Source organism: Trachurus japonicus, unplaced genomic scaffold, assembly GCF_045865225.1.
Source record: "Trachurus japonicus isolate A0001 unplaced genomic scaffold, Traja_1.0 AP029830.1".
Taxonomy (NCBI): Eukaryota; Metazoa; Chordata; class Actinopteri; order Carangiformes; family Carangidae; genus Trachurus; species Trachurus japonicus.
The window spans coordinates 2680-22596 of NW_028219963.1; the positions used below are offsets into that span (position 1 = coordinate 2680).

Sequence of the window (19917 nt, forward strand, 5' to 3'; positions counted from 1 at the left end):
ATGCATGGATCATCACACCAGCTTTTAACAATGAATATCACACAAATTGACATCCGTGTTAAAAGCCAGCATTAATAGATCCATGCATTTACTTACTATGACAATGACTGAAAACCATGGAAACGTAACATACAATTCCACCAAAACCGGCTTCCGGCTTTGACCATAGATCACGTTCTGTTGTTTACTGTTAAATCTTGTAACCAAGTTTGAAATTTCTCAAAAACATATATTTATAGAACTAATAAAACAGGGTGGTTACATTTTGTGTCATTCTTCATTAACATGGCCTATATTTATCCTGTCTTGTCTTGACATTTGTTTCGTGTAGTGAATTGCATGCATTTTACTAACCAGGAAGACAGGATAATGCTTTAGCAGTTCATGGTTGGTAAAGGAATGAAGTTTGACATTTCTTCTCGACTGGCAAGTAAACAACTGTAAATGCTAATGATAGCAATTGCAAGCCAAAGGCTGTATCTGTATACCATCCATGGTGTCTAGCTGTAAGAGGAAGAAAAGGAAAAAAAGAAGATAATTTAGTATTTGTTTGAAGGTCCAAACCCTCTGGGTTACTGCTGTAGTCCTGTAGTCTCACACCACAGCACTACGTTAGACAAGAGAGACACCAGCAGTCAAACAGACAACAGGATTGCAGTGGATGGCATCACAGAGCCATTTCCTTTCCCATCAGCTTCCAGTAGGACAGAGTTGATTTAAATCCAACATCACCTCCCATTGTCTAGTCCATCACTAACACTTAAGACTGCATCCCGTTTCCCCAGGCCTGCCCCACCTTCTGTCTTCTCTCACCACCACATTGCCCTCTTACCTGGCAATAATGAGCCTGTTTCTAATGCTCCTAGCTGATGTAAGACATGTGGAAGACTGTGGAGATGTGGAATGTACAATAGAAAGTAAGACAGTAGATTAATTGAATCTGGCCACAAACACATGTAGACAGAAGAATATCTGCAATCATCTATGTTTGTGCTTGAGTAAGAGGTTCATTCACCCACTAGTCGCCAGATTGTCCCCATACCTCGAGTGCCTTGGCTACTATTCCTGTCTGCTATTTTGTTTGCTCTGCTCGTTTTTAGCTCCTGTCCGCCAGCCTCTCCCTACCAGTGTGCCAGTCTCCACTGGTCTTTCTGGTCCTCCCCAACTGGTACTGGTTTATCTTTATAGCCTCTTTGGACCCTACTAAACACCTGCCATACCCTACTGACCTGCCTTCCCTGTTCTGAACGATGAACCAGTTCTAATTCCACCACTTCTCCTCTGTTTTTGTCCAAACTTCTGTGTCCAGTCAAAAAACGGTGGTACGGTATAACAGCTGGTAGATTTTTGGCATTATCAGGTAGTTTGTTCTGATGATTGCTCCGCATTGAAATCTGCATTGATCCAGATTATCATTGCTTCAGTTAAAACCTGTTTTCAACCTATACAGATGGCTTTGCTAACCACATACACGTAAGACAATTTATAGTAACAAAATAATAAGCAACCTGAAGATTTTATTGGAAGATTAAATGATATTATAAAATAATGCACATTTATTATCAAATATCACTGTAAGGATTTACAACCAATCCTTCATGGGCAGCTAATAAAGAGACCTGCTGCATGTCTTCAGTTTCAAGTCTTGCTGTAATTGCAACTTTTCTTGTAGGCCTATTTAGAATATTCTCTAAGGCAAGGACTAAAATACTAGGCCTGTTGTATGAATCAAGTAGTGACAAAGCCTCGCTCTCAGTAGCTCATGGTGATTGAACATGGCCAAGAAATAGTACAGATTTTAGATTTAATTGGCAGGAGCATCAGTAGTTGATAGAGAAAAATATTGTCATTCAATTCTCAACAGTTGTCCTTATACAAATTGGTCAAAAGCCTCTGTTTCACTCAACAGAGTAACTTTACCTGCTATATTATCCATCTGAGCCATGAGCCCCCTTATTTTAGAAAGTCTATTTTAAGCATCTAACTTCATGTGAAATCATTCTCCCTCCTATTTCTACCACATTAGGATTAGATATCACAAATGAATTTATATTTTCTAACAGAAAAGATAAACCACTGCTGACAAAATCAAACGCTGACATCATAATCAAGATCACTGTCAACTGCTAATGCCTGACAACAGGATCTTAAATTCTACAGTGAGAGGTTCTTTAACTGGACCAGATAGCTTTATTAAAAATTGATCGGACTAATGACCAAATTTCACAAATGTGCATCTGCTCATGAACAGATGGCACACATCAAGTTGGAACTAGAAATTTACCATTAGGCTCCATCCACACTGCTACATTTTCATCGTGAAATGCTGTTTTAAGATGAATAGATGTGTTTTAAATATCCTAAAGGTCTGTATGAGAGTAATCTCTGTCCATACTAAAACACCTGAAAGTACATGACAATTTGTGTGCATTTGGTAGCCTATGTGAGATCCTTTAAACAGAAAGCTAGTTTTCTAGGCCTACTCTACAGTTGGTTAGTTGCAGAACATACAGTATAAAAATCTGTTTGTTTGTGTTCCTTTCACTCCTGGTTGTTGAAGCTATTGGGACCCAATACGTGAGCGGCGATGGGTGTCTAAAGGTGCAGTCACACTAGGACCAGTTGTTCCGTACCGTGCTGAAGCACGAATGCCCCCCTCCCCCGCTGGCCCGCACTCACACTACCTCACACTACCCCAAGTGTACCCTAAGTGTGCTCAAGCACGGTTGCCTCCCACACATACGTCATCACATTGATATAGAGGGATTACTTGTTTACTAACACAACGGATGTGCGTGTAACCTGACTGCGCCTTTCAACTGTTTGACCGGTTGTCATGGTTATCTTGAAGTTTACTGAAAGCGATGTTAGCTAGTGATGTTGACATACGCATGGCGCGACGTAATCGCTAAGTGATTGTTGCAGAGAATGAACCTGAAGCGCGTTGCGTGCTTCAGTGCATGCGTGAGCAATTGTACCGTGCTCAAGAACACACCTTCCAACCGTAGAATCCTGACTTTAGGGTGCAAACGTGCTTGGGCACGGTGCAATTGCCTTGTTTGAGTGCGCCCTTAGTCATGGTTTCATGGGTCTCATTTTTTACCTATTCAGACGAACATTCAACTGGAGTTCTCATACTAAAATCGGGTCGGCCGCATTTTCTCAATCTCAGAAAGTGGTATAGTGGACAGCAGCTGCACACATAACTTATCTGTGCAGTTCGGCGCAGTGCAATTGAGTCTGATTCGGAGACACTTGAAGTTAGAATAGAAAAATGTTCTCAGAGTGCTGATGTTGGGATCAGATCTTCATTGTCACCAGTGTCTGGGCTTCAGTGGGTGAAATCATTTCTCTGCAGCTCATTCAGTGACTTCCACCAAAATATGCAAGGGATTGTTTCTTTCCTGTTGGTGCCTTCACTTGGCTGCCAAACAGTGAGAAATAACCAAATCCACACAATTCTTAGTGTCTTTTTTATTATCTTGCCCCCAAGTCTGATTTCCCAACATCATTGTGCAGGCACTGCAGATGTATCTTGGAGCGTCAATGAAGGCAGCAAGGAGACTTAAATCACTGCTTTGTATTCTGATAGGCCTTAGTAAAATACACTGCAATCAATATCTGCCCAGAGGGTTTAAATTGGTTTGAAAAAAAAACATTTTAATATATATTTGGATGTTTCTCTTAATTTGTTTATACCTTGTATGTGTGTCCTCACACTAGTAACCACAGGCTACTGAACTTGCTATAGATGTTACCATCCCAGCATTCTCCACTGTAGCCACAGGAGGTTTTTTCTCACTGCTCCCACCTTATTCTAAACAGCTCAAGAGCCATGGTCCTTCTCAGCACCGGGTCATTATGTTCACATCCTTTTATCATTTGCATATAGACAGTCTCCACAAATACCTGTAGTCACAACAGTGCGCTCTCCTCAATTTGCTGCTATATTGGAGAACACACACATTCACCACACAGAGGCACAAACAAACAGAAATGCAGTCTCACACACAAATTACAAGGTAAAGATTGTGATTTGTTTGTGACCTCCAAAACTTATTCTGTTTCCACTACTTCTGTCTTATAAAATGAGCCAGAACACATGTAGATACAGCAAAAGAAGTTTCCAAATACACACACACACACACACACACACACACACACAAATACACACACAGTTTCTGTTCACACAGGGCCTGGCCAAGGTGAATGGGAATTACCCAGAGGACCTTGCCAGAAACCTTCAGGCTGACACAGATGCCCTCTGCAGCTTCAGAGAGTGTGCGTGCGTGTGTGTGTGTGTGTGTGTGTGAGGGAGAGAGAGAGAGAGAGAGAGAAACATGTGTGTCCTTTGAAACCTAATAGTGCATTTCAAAATCTGCTACACAAAGCAAATTCTAAAACTATGGTCTGTCCGTTTAAGCAAACATTCGACTGGGCACAGACAGGTCAGGAGAGCTTTTTAAAATACATCACCTCCCTCTTTTTCTCTCCCTCTGTCTCTCTCTCTCTGTCTCTCTCTCCCTCCCTGCCGGGGACATCTGAAGGTTGACCCGTGTCTTCCCTCGCTCCCTCCATCCTCCACTCTGTCCACTGCCGCCACTGGAACAGCAGGGTATAGGGTCACCATCCTTTTCTGTTTCATCCAAAGATATTAGCTGTTTGAAAATGATAAATGTGACATTGGGAGAGAATCTGTTTAAGCTTTTATAATCAGAGGAAATGCTCACCCATCCTGCCCCTCAACCCCCACCCCACTCCACCCAAACCTTCCACCACACTTCTCTCAGGCTTGATGACCTTCCAGCAGGTAAAAACAAATTAAATGTGCAGTGCTGTCTTTGAGTCCGATCTGCAATTGGAGGTTGTCTCAAGGACAAGCTATGTTCAGACTCCTCCACACACACCTCACTATAAGCCCCCCCACCCCCCAAAAAGACACTCTTTAGACCTTTGTTTCCATTATTTATTCTATCAGCAAGACAGATGTTGATGAAATTGCAGCAGTATCACAATATTTTGAATAAGTTATAAAGTAATGAGGTAAGTCCAGACAAATGAAGACCATGTCAGCCATGTGAGGTAGACATGCAATTATGAAGAATTATAAATAAATAATGATGGACTATGGAAATAAGCCTGTGAAGATAAGATAAGCTGCAAACCAGGTCATTTGTTTCAGCCTTTCAAAAAAAAAAGTTTATTGATGCATGTTTATTATGGAGTTTGGTTGAGTTAGAACCACTTTTCTTTTAAAGGTAGAGTCTGTAGGTTTGTTCGTTGCAGTTTGCAAACACAACATTCAATTTGGGCCTCTCGCTCGGGCTGAACTATGCACGCCCCCTGACTCTGATACACAGTAAAATTGGATGAGTAAATTTTACTCAAATTGAATAAAATTTTACTCTAAAAAAAACACAATTTGGTCGCAGTCTAAATGGAGTAAAATGTACTGTGGTGACAGAGTTAAACTTTCAGTGTAAAATGTACTCTGTTCAGTGCTAACATTTTACTCTACATGATGATAATTCACTCCATTTAGCATAAAATGGCTAACCCTGCCGTACCCTAGACTGCAGATGCAATCACCTCCACCATGACATACACAGGCTACATGAGTAGAAACCCATAGGTGATGATTGAGCAGGATTTTTTTTTTGGTATATTTTGTTTTACCTTAAACATTCTGTCTGTAATGCCTTTATCTGAATAATTGTAACTAATATATCCCTTCCCTTTTTTTATGCTGTTATCCATCCATTGAATTGCTGTCCTGTTGTCAATAAGAGCAATTGATTTTGTTTGTTTTTTGGTGCTTTTTTTTGGTAAATGAGCAAAACAAAACAACTGACAAAAAGATGGAAATATGATGGTGGTGAGACTCTCCGTCTGAGACACCTTGTTAATTCAGCAGGCTGAGGCACATTCCAAAGCACTGAGGGTACAAATTTGGCCAAAGGGTTTGTCATAAATATCATAGGAACTGACAGCATATTGGATTATGCACAATCATTCCCAAAATCGTATGTGTGACAGCCAGGGAATTTGGGATGCACACACACACACACACACACACACACACGCCCGCACATAAACACAAATCATTGTTTCACTAGATTTGTGGGGACCTGTCATTGATGTAAGAGGTCCCCTAGCTTCTTAACCTACAAACCTACATCATCCCAACTGACTGCCTGCCCCTAACCTTAACCCAAAACCAAGGCTTAACCCTCAAACTGCCATTAGGGCCAACATCTAAGAAGTACAAGTAGGTTCTCAGTTTTTGGACCCCAGAAATATAATAAGACAGAGTCCCCACACTCACACATACACATGCACATACTCACACACGCACAAAATCTGGTGAAGAGTTGTTTGAAGATAAATAGCAGTAAGAGCTGGAAAATACACACAGTCTATTTGCCCGTTTGCTGTGTTCACCCACCTTTGCCAACAAGCTTGTTATTTATTCTTTCATGTTCTCTGCTCGTCTTTCATTTGGAAACTGCACTGATCAGAAAGACAAAGCAACCAACAAGCAGCTTTTAGATATTTAGCCTACACATTTTCTGCGTGGTGTCTGTACACTGTCATTAGGCACACATGTGCGCACACACACCCAGACATTCAAACAAACAGTTAACTCTGATCTTGTGTGTTGTACATTTGGGTTTCCAAACCTTTGCAACTTTGAGAACCACACAGAATACAGCATTGCCTTATTGTGGACCATTATAAAATGTTTATAGATAATATTATGATTATTTCACATGAAAATTTGATTATACTTAACAGTTCATTAATAGCACCATAGGCTACTACTGGGTAATTCCTCCCTCAGAGCAGCCTTGAATCAGTAAGATGTTGGAAATTGCCAAATTGCCAATCTCCTGTTCTACCACATCCCAAAGGTTTTATACTGGATTCTGATCTGGTAACTGGCCACTAATATCATGTTCATGAAATCAGTTTGAGATAACTTTTGCTTTGTGACATGCATCTTGGTGGAAATAGCCATTAGAAGATGGTAAACCATGGACATAAAGAGACGGGCATGGGCTGAAACAATCCTCAGACTGGGTCTGACATTCACATTAATATTGATTTGTATTAAGTGGTCAAAAATAGTACAAATAAAGATTCTCAATCAGTTGAGTGTTAGTTGAAACTGATAAAGGGAATGTGTTGCATTTACACAAGACCCTGTTATATCACTTCCTATCCAAAGAGTTGACCTGAAATCTCCAAATGTAAGGATTTCAACTACAAAGACAATACACATGCATGTAGCCGCAGCTAGTGAGATCACATTTCTCCCCATTCTGATGTCTGATGTGAACATTAACTGCAGGTACTGTGCTCCTTGCATTATTAACCATCGTACTCAGATGATTACTTATGAAAAGCTGCAAAACAAGAGGTGGGAGTGTGTTTCTGTTTTCCAACCACCCACCTTCCACTCGCTTTTACCCCAAGCAAAGACAAAGTGTGTAATAATTACAAGGCCGAGACACAATGCAGTGTCGGTTGTGGCGTAGGGAGAACCGAGCTGAAGCTATCACGCTGGCAGATAAATTCCATGTACAATTATTCATCCGGGGACTATGGCATGTAGATTAATGAGTTTGATAACCCGGAGCTTTGCACAGAGTTCCTGCTTGCCATCATCATCATCCTCGCTTTGCTTTCTCTTTCTTTTCGCATCTAGCTCGCCACCACTGAGGAAAGCAGAGTGGCGCTCATCAGTACGAGGATGTGTGTGTTCACAAGGACAGATCGATGAGGGAAAATAAGGGAAATCCTTCAAAGTGATGAAATTTGGTTGTTAGTCACTTATCCAACAGGATCATAAGGTTAGCACTTAAGTTGTTATTACATTAGCACATCCACTATAAACTCCTTCTACCTTGAGTCACTTTGTCTTGTTCTTTTTGAGTCGCTGAATTCCAACAATTTTCAGATTTGCTTCCATAAATACATGAACTTATGTGAAACTGTTTAAAAAGCATTACACTTTTTAATTATTCTTGAAAATGACATGAAAGATCATCAACTGAGAATGATTCTAACAATAGGTAAAATAACGTGAGATGAATGAGAGACAATTATGTACAGTGTATATTTTAGGACATCCTCAGGTCTCAGGCTTAGACGAAAAGGCATAAGGTCTCAGGAAAACTTCTGTCAGTTCTCACACAAAACGGCCTTAGATCATTTAGACTGACATTTTTTTCTGAGGCCATTTAGTGTGACGACTTTTTTTTCTGAGGCTGTTTATTCTGACACACTTTTTTTCTGAGGCTGTTTATTCTGACACACTTTTTTCTGAGGCTGTTTATTCTGACACACTTTTTTTCTGAGGCCGTTTAGTCGGACAACTTTTTTTCTGACGCCTTTTGGTCATACAGAGAGTAACTATGATATAGTTTAATATTAAACTACTTAATTGAGCAAACTGGAGGAGGAATTCACAAATATGAACATCAAATAAGCCATTCAGTCAGTATTCTCATTGGACAAGCCAGCTGCACCATACCCCATCACCTTTGCCAATAATGTCTACTACTGTCGGCCATTTTATACCAGCCCTGATGAAGGCCTGTGGCCGCAACGCGTTGGCTTGGTTTTAATTTGTTTGGCCATGCTGCAATAAAGGCTTTTTAAAATCACCTTCCTACTCTGAGTGCCTCAGTTCCCGCTACCACCTAGTATTTGGATCCTCACACTGAAGAGCACCAGAGGTAGAGACAAGAGACAAACTCCATGCATGTTTTTTGATTGAAATGTCTACCTCTGATTTCTCAGCCGAGAAGAGCCTATTGAACTCTTTACCCTTTCATGAGTAGAACCATTATCCCCTCCTTACCAGACACGATGTTTATCTCCAACTTATCAGGTGGAAACATATGGAGCAGATAGGCCAGATAGAGGCCCAGGAAAGCCACAGGTCCTGAAGAACTCCCTGGAACAGATATCCATCCTTCACTCTCTCTTCCGTATGATCCTGTGTCCATTAACCACTGTCATCCCTGTTCCTAAAGAACTACACGCATTACAGACCTTTGACTCTGAAGAACTTCTGTTGTACTGAAATGTTTTGACAAACTATTCTAAAACATCATCCTTCTATACCTTTGACTATAATTGGATCCCTTCCACTTTGCATAGGTTTTGCAATTAAACCAGAGGCACAGTAGATGCGGTGGCCTTTCTCCTGTGCGGGAAACTATGCCAGACCTCTCTTTATTGATTTGAGTTTTAACACAATCCAACGCCATGGAGTTAAAGCACCTACAAGTTCCATCACCACTAATTTACTGGAAACCACAACTTCCTCTCCAACAGACCACAAGCACTAAGGATTGAAGACTCACATTCATCCACCATTATTCTCAATGTGGACACATGCTGAGTCTATTACTCTACACAACTGTCAAAGTCCAACCACTGCATTTTAGCACATAGTGTGATAATAACTTTCTCCACTTTAAAGGAGCTATTAATAAGTTTTTATCTCTTACCAAATGTGGTTTCTTAATGGGAGCAGGTGGTGATTGTCATTTTAAATGACTGATTGGACTGGAGGCTCCCCTCAATCAGATACCACTATTGTATTCAGTATGTTTACTTGTTTTTTTGTGTTTTCTTGTGCAAGTAAATGTCTTTACACTAGTCTTTGTTTTTCTTTTGTGAGTACTTATTGAGTCATTGTGTTGCCATTAGTTTGTGTTTGTTTGTATTTATTTGTGTGTGTGTGTGTGTGTGTGTGTGTGTGTGTGTGTGTGTGTGTGTGTGTGTGTGTGTGTGTGTGTGTGTGTGTGTGTATGTGTGTGTGTGTGTGTGTGTGTGTGTGTGTGTGTGTGTGTGTGTGTGTGTGTGTGTGTGTGTGTGTGCTGTAACATGTATGTGCATGACTTTGTGTGTGTGCGTGTGGGGTGTGAAAGGGTGTACGTGTGTGCATCCACATGTTCTGCAGACATGTGTGTGGGGATTGTGGGTCATGCTGGTGTTGAAGGGTTTCTGTCCCAGGATGGCTGTAATGGATGGAGAGAGAGAAAGAGCCTTCCCAGATGGCAGACAGAGGAGAGGACGACCTACACAACAACCAACAACAAGAGAAAAACAACATGGATACACATGGGGGAGGTGTGAGTGAATGTGTGTGGAGGGGGCTACCAGATGAAGAAACCACCAGTGGCTCTTTGTCTGATAGATAAACTCTTTGTTCTTAAAATGACAAACATATTGTAAGTATTCAACTTTTGAAAACTCCTACTGTATAACCTCAAATTCAGATTATGACCACACTGTATAAAACCTTTCTGTCAATCTGTGTTGTCCTTTAATCTAAGATTCTTATTCCTGTTTTGGCTGGACCAAAACACTAGCTCTATAGTCATGAATGTCCATAGTTGACTGACTGAGTGAAAATATTGAGTAGTCATATTTACACCATTGGTCAGCTGAATACCATGACTGAGTTAGGCTATGTATTTGAATTCAATCCCCAGGAGTGTGATCTTTCTGTCATATTTTTCTTGATTATAAATAGGATGTGTGTCTATCAAATATTGAACCTGCTTACACAATCAGGATGTTGAAATAAGACTTTATTAATGTTTATGTTGTCAGATGACTTCATAGTCATAAATAGTCATCTGGTCACCACTCAGTTCTACACTGCAGGAATCTGCTTTTGCCTTGATCAGCAAGTAGATATTATCAAAGCGCCGTTTTGTACCACCTCAGTATCTGAGATCAGAGAAAAATGTTGGTGTGTAAAACTTGTGTTTATTGAAAGACATGAATAGTGATTATAGAGAAGGAAATGAACACTGGACTGAATGGGGAGCACTCACTCCCTAGTGTCCATCAAATCTTCTGACCATTTAAACATTTCTGATTCTCCTCGCACTTTGTGTGTCTTTGCCTGGGGACAAACCTTTTGTCATAAAACATTCTTTTCTCTTTTTCTTTAGCAGAATAACACACACCAGTGACAAAAATGTTCAATGGAGAAATGTATAATATAATATAATTTTATTAAAAGGAGGGGTCAAGTTTAAAACTGCCCTGGTGCTAATGGACTCGAAGGATTATTTCTGTCTGACAACTACATTTATGACAGAGACACAAGCAAACACATATGAATCAGTATGCTTGTGCGCACACATACCGTATGCAGCCACACTCAAACACACACCTCATGTCAAACACACACATACACACACCATTTTAAGCGTGAAAGTGCAGTCTCATTGGATTGGCAGGCAGACATCCTGAATAAAATGGAGTGGCATTAATATTAATACCACTAAAGTGCCTTTATAATCAGACAGTGGCCTGTCATCTGGCCAAGTGGGGCCGCTAGCATGTCACGCACACGCACGCACACACAATGTCACTGCATGCACACAGTTAACATGCAGACAAATTCACACACAAAGTACTTTGATGCCCTACATTCTACACACACTGTACCTGAGACAAACATGTTTGCACACAGGTAGACTTTAAAATGCACACACACACACACACACACACACACACACACCAGAGATAGGGGTCACAGGTCATACAGGTCAGTGGTGGATTTCAGGGCTCTTATGACAGATCTTTTATGTAACACAAACTTATGAGGGAAATCTAATAAATCAAAGATGTGAACTCCAACATATTGTCAGAATAAACTGCATTGAATAATCTACATTTTGTTCTTGGACCTCTCATCAAACAGCAACATAAACAAACAGCACATCAGTAAACAGAAAAGCTACAGGCGGCATTAACCAAACACAAAGGATGTCAAACCACAGGAGCACACAAGATGGTCAGATACTGAAAAACCCACTCCATATGCATAAATTAATTCAAACTAGTGATGGAGAAAACTGGGTGAGAGGTCGACAAAACATACAGTTAATGAAAAAAAAGATGTTTAGTGAGAAACATTAAAAAGGATGGAGTGGGGAGTGTCAGCTCTCAGCTCTGGGTCTGTTAGTGGAATACTGTATGATGTAATTTTATGATCACAGGAAAGGAGTAAGACATAACTGAAGACATTTTTTTTTTTTTTTTTTTAAAGTATATTTTTGGGGCATTTATGCCTTTATGAATAGTACAGTTGAGACAGACAGGAAACGAGGAGGCTGAGAGAGGGGGAATGACATGCAGCAAATGGCACCCGACGCGGGACTCGAACCGGGGCCGACCGCAGCGAGGACTGTGCCTCTATACATGGGGCGCCCGCTCTAACCACTACGCCACGCGACGCCCCGACACTTTTTTAAAGGAGATGTGAAAACTGTGAAGTTCATCACTTCAAGGATAACATGGAAAACTAGAAAATTTCCTCTCGGGAAATTTTGAATGGGCCACGGGAGCTACTGCGGGTTGTGCCATCTCTGTCAACATGGGAATCAAACCCACGATCTTAAGGTCAAGACAGAGCTGGTCAGACAGACATGATCATCTTTCTATAAGCACTGATATGGAGGAGCTGTAACCACATTAGGTTAACTGTGTGTGTGTGTGTGTGTGTGTGTGTGTGTGTGTGTGTGTGTGTGTGTGTGTGTGTGTGTGTGTGTGTGTGTGTGTGTGTGTGTGTGTGTGTAACTGTAATCACATGAAGCTGGCTCTAGAGTCTGTGTGTGTGTTGTAGTTAGTTAGTAGCTGCATCCTGTGTCAGTCTGATTTAGCTGTGTCTGTGTTTATAAACATTTAAACGAGCGCCAGGTGGATTGTTTATGAAGTTAACGAGCTCTGGCCTGAGGATCAAAGAGGTTACCACGGCGATAGGGGCCCCCGCAGGCTGAGACAGACAGAAACGTGGAGAAAAAGAGCCATTTTCTGCCTCTAAACCGGTCTCACAATTAGGCTCAGCATGACAAAACGGTAACTCCTATCAGAACAAAACACAGATCAACGTTGCTCTAAGGACTTACTGAAAATTTCGGTACGATTTGGTGTTTCTACAGTAAATATTTTGGCGACGCTGGCAGTTTTAAAACATTAGGCCGTTCTGCTCCTCTCAGAAAATATTTGTATTGGACTCTGTATGAGGAGCAGAGACAGACGTGGCCGCACTCAGAGGCTGATTCTGTAAGTTCTGTAAGTCTCTCTGATATTTTGAGCACATGACATGAGAGATAACAAGTTTGTCTTACAAATTCTGAAAAAATTATGTCTGTAGAGTGTAAATTGTGGCCGTGCTCACAGTTTATCCAGAAAAAATACAGAATGTTTCTTCACTCTCTCCCACTCTAACTGATGATGTCACGCACTCTGACACGAACATTCTATGCAATACACACCCATTATAAACTCATAATTTCTCCAAAAATGATCATGGTCATTGATCAGGGATTGATCAAAAACTATATGACCTATCAAAACGTGGAGTAATACGACAATACACAAGACTTGTGTCTACTGTTTAAAGTTTAAATGGAGTCTCTAGGTGAAAGTATGCCTGAGCAGTAGACTTTTGTTAAACTCCAATGATTGGTCTTTTTCGCTCTTTTTTTCCCGCCCGTCCCATTGACTTACATGCAAAAATTTTGCGCAGTAAATCGCGACTTACGTCGCGAATAATTCGTACACTGTTGAGAAAAGTAATAGCACACCGATCCCGATCAGGACGCACATTTTGATATATAATTTGTCCTGCAACTCGAAGCGAACCGAAAGTTGGCCGGAAGTGGAAAAATAACTAGGAAAAAATCCACACAATAACAGTAGTGCCCGGGCTTCGCCCGGGCACTGGTCCCTGCAGCTATTTCATAGCTGTAGGGATCAGTGCCCGGTGCGATTGCCCGTGGCCCTAATAAAGATATTCAGTAGTTGGTTACAGTGTTTGGGGGTGTGGTAGGGGTGGGTCCCTTATGCGAGTAGTTTGGTGGACAAGTCTAATTTAAAATCGAAATCTGTCCATTTGTTGATGCAAGCAATGTGATTTCAATATTATAATATACAATTTGACTTTGGAGCATTAGGATTAATAGTGAATCAACATAATGTTGCACCTTTAACAATGCAGTATAATGTAAAGCAATAACACAATAAAATTGATAACACCATAATAAACACCACCACCCTCCTTGAATCCTTAGTACAGGAATGATATTTGTTAGTCCAACCAAGTCAATATTGAATGTATTTTTCTGATATGTCAAACTATAAAACAAAACAATCAAACCAGATAGGTCATGAAAAAGCTCTTAACTTGAAATGTGAAGCTCTAGATGACTTCAGTAGATTTATACTGCAGCCACATTGGGACCTCTGACACATTTAGACGGTGAACACAGATCCTTGGACACGGCAACCACACATGCGTTCCTACTTTTCTTAAGATCTGTGAGCTGAGTCATAGTATGTTCTCCATTCACACACCTACCACAGTAGGGAAATGGCCTGTCTCTGAGGTTGTAAATAAAATGCTGGCTGATGTTTCCAAAGAAGCTCCAAAGGGAGAAGGGGAGCTCCAGAGCTGGATGTGTCCATAAAACAGTGAAATACTATGAGAGGTGATGGCAGCAGCTATGAGACAGGACGCTCTGAGCATTTCCAGATGGACCTCACCATCACCAGGCTAGAACACCCACCACTATGTGGAAAGAAAAGGAACATGAGGTTTTTTAGGTATTCACTCCCTCTGGAAGACATTTTGTTGGGATTTTTTTATCCGTGAAATGAGCATTATTACCACAGAAACATTTCATGGCCGGGGGATGTGGCAGTAAAAATGGATTTGAAGCAAACTACTGCACTTAATATCTGCTACCGAGAATCAACAGTGTGTCTTTTAACCATCAAGCAGTTGTTTTAAGCATTGCCGCAGTCTTCCAGTCCTATAGCCAGCTAGTTTGAGGGTGCTCTCACAGGTTTGGTCCATTATGAAGGAAACCTGGCAGTTCATGACCAACGTTTGAGTGACAACTTTCACCTTGGTCAAAACAAACTGGGCCAAAGGAGAGAACAAATAGTCTACTTGCCAGCCCATAGGGCCCCATTGTGAACCCGGAAATGTTGAGTACCCCAAAGTTTTATGTTAGAAATATATAGTATGGGTCCCCAGTATTCAGAAACTGCCGGATGCTAATTTATATATATTGGGCAATTAGCACAATTGCCATAATTAGCATACATTAGCATAATTTCCTATATGTGTGGCGGCCTGGGAAAACCCGTCGGATGTCGCTGACGTTCGATTGTGGCAAATAGCCAAAATAGGTGGAAAAGCACTATTTCCACGATTTTGATATTTTGTGTGATTATGGTACTTTGAACTCTCTACTACATCGTGGTGAATAAATATTTTAAGAAAACAAAACGGAAAGTACTTATTTTTATGTTTTTGTGGCGAGTAAAGCGTTTCATTTTCACCTGAGACACAGAACAGCTGATCTGCAGCAGCAGCGCTAGGGGAGACAGGTCCGTTGTTGTTGTTGAGGTAACATTCAAGGACCCTCGGAAAGGAGAGAATCCCGCGATTCAGATGCTTTTTTACAGCTGATCTTTATCATAAACGGTTCGGAAGTTATAATATGTTGTTGATGTTTTGTAAAACATGTGCAAGTGCCGATGATAAATTCGGTTTAGCGCCGATGCTACGTTCTGTTTAGCATTGATGCTACATTCGGATTAGCATCGATGCTACGCTCGGTTAGCGTCTGTTCCCATACCACGTGATTACACGCACCCTATACGGTCCCTTCTTGTCACAGAGGCACCATTCAAAGACCCTCGGAAAGCAGAAAACCACACGATTCAGATACAGTTTACAGCTAATCTCTATCATAAACGGTTCAGAAGCTGTTTAATGTTTTGTAAAACACTCGTCTTTAGAGGGTTAAAACAGCAACGTTCTAGTTAAAGCCATTTTTCTCACTTTTCAGTTTTTTGGTCATAATAGATTAAAATGCCCATAACTTTTGATCTGAAAGGGCTATCTCAGTCATTCAAACAGTTATGAATGGCTGAAGACTTTTAGTTTATGGAAATATCAAAAAATGAAAATGTCAAAATCCCACCATGTGAAGGGTTTTCCCAGGCCACCACACATATGGGCAATATTTCAACAAAATTGACTTGGCTGATCTGGGCAATATTGGAGTGGTTTTAGGGGTTATTGATGATGCTGAATCCATTTCTGACATTTTCAAAATTCAAAATGGCTGTCTAAACCGGTAGTGACCAGATTTAAACCGCCAGTGGGCCGATTTTGATGGATTTCATCTGGTCCCTTCCGGTTTAGACAGCCATTTTGAATTTTGAAAATGTCAGAAATGGATTCAGCATCATCAATAACCCCTAAAACCACTCCAATATTGTCCAGATCAGCCAAGTCAATTTTGCTGAAATATTGCCCATATAGGCAACTATGCTAATTTATGCTAATTATGTCAATTGTGCTAATTGCCCAATATATATAAGTTAGCATCCGGCAGTTTCTGAATACTGGAGACCCATACTATATATTTCTAACATAAAACTTTGGGGTACTCAACATTTCCGGGTACTCATTGTTGGCAAGTAGACTAAAACCAGAGTTGGACACTTGGTGGTCGTTTACATTTTGGCCAGTTAGCCAATGGTCTCTGAACTATTTGTACCATAATGTTACTGTAGCTAACTTGATATACAGTAGAGTGTGTCTTAAGACATTACCCCTATATTGGGGGGGGGAGTAAAAAAAATATTTCATAGTTTGGAGTGTTTTAACATTGCTAACTGCTTGAATTTGTTTTATCTAGAGTGTACCTGCCAGCTACCTTCAGCCAGTTAAAGGGATAGTTAGGGTTTTTTGAAGTAGTGGGGTTGTATGAGCTACAAATGCCAATAAAGTACAGACAATACACTGTTGTGAATGCGGGACAATTAATCAGAGTATTTTTGCTCAAAATAATACACCAGTTCAAGAGTACGATGTAAAGTAAAAATTTACAATGCATCAGCTGGTCGGAAAAAAGTAGCTCCTCCTCACTCCTCTGCACAGGCAAGCTCCGCACTGTATCACTCCACTGTTCAACTGTTTGGATCAGCAGTGTGAAGAGGAGTGGTACAGCACGAGCCTGCCTGTGACACAACACCCCGCCCCCGGAGATGACGACATGCCGCCATTTTGAACTCGCGCCGACCGCTTCTACTGTACTTCTATAGCAATGCATTCATTGTTTTTGTTCTAATTGTCATTTCCATTACGTGGCTCGACTTAACTCGGCCTTTTTACCATTAGGTAAAAGTACCTGGAGGTTAGGGCTGGGCGATATGGCCTAAAATCAATATCACGATATATTGTTCAGTTTGCCTCGATAACGATAAATGGACGATAACTACTCACCCCCCCCCCACGCGGATAGCATGACTCCCCTGGACCTATTTATTGCTATATATAGGCCTATATATTTTTTTTTTTTTTTTTGCTATAACTGCTGTATTTACAGAGGTGCCACTTTAAAACTATACACTGTCTGAAAATATATTAAGAAAATACAAATAAAATACTTTTAGTTGTTTAGAGTTATTGAACAACTGATAAGCACACATTATTGCAGCAAACATGGCTGCAACATTTCTTTTTGGAACAAGCTGCTCTTCCTCCTCGACCAGATGAGTTTACTTCCTGCTTTGCTTGAGTGCAGACGCTTCACTCCTTTGCTCTCCGCTTCACTCTCTCTTTTTTTTTCCCATTGCAATCTTTTCCTTTTGAAATTTATTTGTATTTTTTCCTGGATACCTACATATCACTGGAAGCCTAATTTATGATAGTTACTGGAGGCTACGACTGTTTTTTAAACTGTTTTACCCTGAGAGTGAGGCTTATCAGCAGCACAACCCGGCACTGTCGTGACCGGGATTGAGGAGCTCAGCTAACAGAAGCTAATTAGCAGCAAGATGCCTCCTTTTTCCACGGAGGACTACCACAAACTGCTCCAGAAGATAGCAGTACTGGAAACAAAAATGCATCGGCTCGAAGTGAACGTGGAGATAAATGGACAATATGGAAATGATACTACTCTGCCGATATTCCAAAACAGTGAAAGGGAGCAGGCTAACACAAGGCTAACGGGCACAACCAAGGCACGGCCGGAGCCAGGTGTAAATGGGAGTAAATCAAACAGTCCTCCCTGGAACTCTCTTGGTGCTAAGCCAAAGCACCACAAAATACCTCCCTCAAACATGGGAAGACGATTATCAGGCAGAACCCAGCACTCGGAGATGGATTACGACACCGAGTGGCCTGCACTGCCATCACACAGGACTGTCTCCTCAACCCCAAAACCACGGAGAAAACAACCACGGACCAAGGCTACGAGCAAACTGCCCCAAGACACAGGGATTCTACTTGAGAACAGATATGCTCCACTTTCACAGGACCCAGACTCCCCAAAAGAAGGCTCATCTCCCAGGACCAGAGAAAGGTATGAGGCTAAATCTGATGCTAAAGGGCTACAGAGAGAGCTAACCACTGGGCCTCAAACTCTGATAGTGGGTGACGGAGCTGTGTATGACATAAAACGCTTTTGCAGCAAGAACAACACCAAGGTACTGTGTTTTCCCAATGACATGGTGTCTGATGTTTCAAAAAAGATCTTGAAGATTGTTGCTGAGCATCCAACATTGAAATCGCTCATCATACACACAGGAGCCCTTGATGTTGTGAAGCAACAATCAGAGCTATTAAAACGAGACTTCATGGAACTGATAAACAAAGTTCAGTGTTTGAATACTGAGATGTTTTTCAGTGGACCTCTGCCAACAGTTCGGCGAGGAGATGAGAGATTCAGCAGGCTGATGATGCTGAACAGATGGCTTAAAGATACATGTACTGCTCAATCACTGAACTTTATTGACAATTTCAACATCTTTTGGGAACGCAGGCACCTCTTTAAGGCAGATGGATTTAGCCTTAACAAGTCAGGAGTACAGCTGCTAAGTGCCAACATCTTTTACTTTTTGCGTCAGGCACCAACAGTCCCTGTCAAGGACAAGAGACAAAACAATCCAAAACAGCAGATAAGACGGCACTCTGGTGAGGGCGCTGAGATAAGGATTGACAACGGAGGACAGCAGACTCAGAAAGAACCTGCAACGTCATCATCTGCACCCCAGCAACTGGATTATCCACCAGCCCCAAACAACGTCATCACCTGCACCCCAACAAGTGGATCATCCACCAGCCCCAACAACGTCATCATCTTCACCCCAACAAGTGGATCATCCACCAGCCCCAACAACGTCATCATCTTCACCCCAACAAGTGGATCATCCACCAGCCCCAACAACGTCATCATCTGCACCCCAACAAGTGGATCATCCACCAGCCCCATCAACACAACACAAGGAGTCTCCCTTAGCCCCAAAAGCCCCAAAGGGGGAGTTTCCCCCGGCCCCAACAGGAGACTCCCAACATTCAACCCCCCGAACCCCATCCAGCCCCCAACTCTCTTCATCTAGTCCTGACTCCCCATTTCTGGATTTCCCTGACAGGATGAAGAGCTTTCTCACTAGTGGAATCCAACTAACACCACGCCAGGGTCTCATATTTTCCCCAATTAACCCCCCACATCGTCCACCCCCTCGCATTCCACCACGTCAGAAACAACCCTCGACCAAAAGTCACCGAGCCCCCCCACTTCCTCTGAATCATCATATCATTGAATCTGAATGATATGTGCCGGGTCCAGGCTGCAATACTGATATCAAGAATGTTCTTTCCCAGGAAAAGTCAGGGCCCTATGGAGTTCAGGCAGCTTTCTCAATCCCTGTGGTGACGGGTAACAGAAAAGTGATCAAACTGGTGAGAAATAAAAAGGGTTCAATTAAATCTACCAATCTAGTGAGTATAGCTTGTCAACCTCGAAACTCACCAGTGTCTCCTGTTATCTCCACAAGGTTAGCTCTACTTAATAT

The 19917-nt window shown here is 41.5% G+C and overlaps 1 protein-coding gene across 1 annotated transcript; it reads left to right on the forward strand.

Annotated features, from left to right (window-relative positions):
- Nucleotides 1–17635: 17635 nt before the first annotated feature.
- Nucleotides 17636–19168, forward strand: LOC146960918 (uncharacterized; the record flags this gene model as incomplete). Its single annotated transcript, XM_085771938.1, has 1 exon — nucleotides 17636–19168. A coding segment is annotated over exon 1 (1270 nt), but the record flags the coding sequence as incomplete, so codon positions are not given.
- Between the last annotated feature and the right edge of the window lie 749 nt (nucleotides 19169–19917).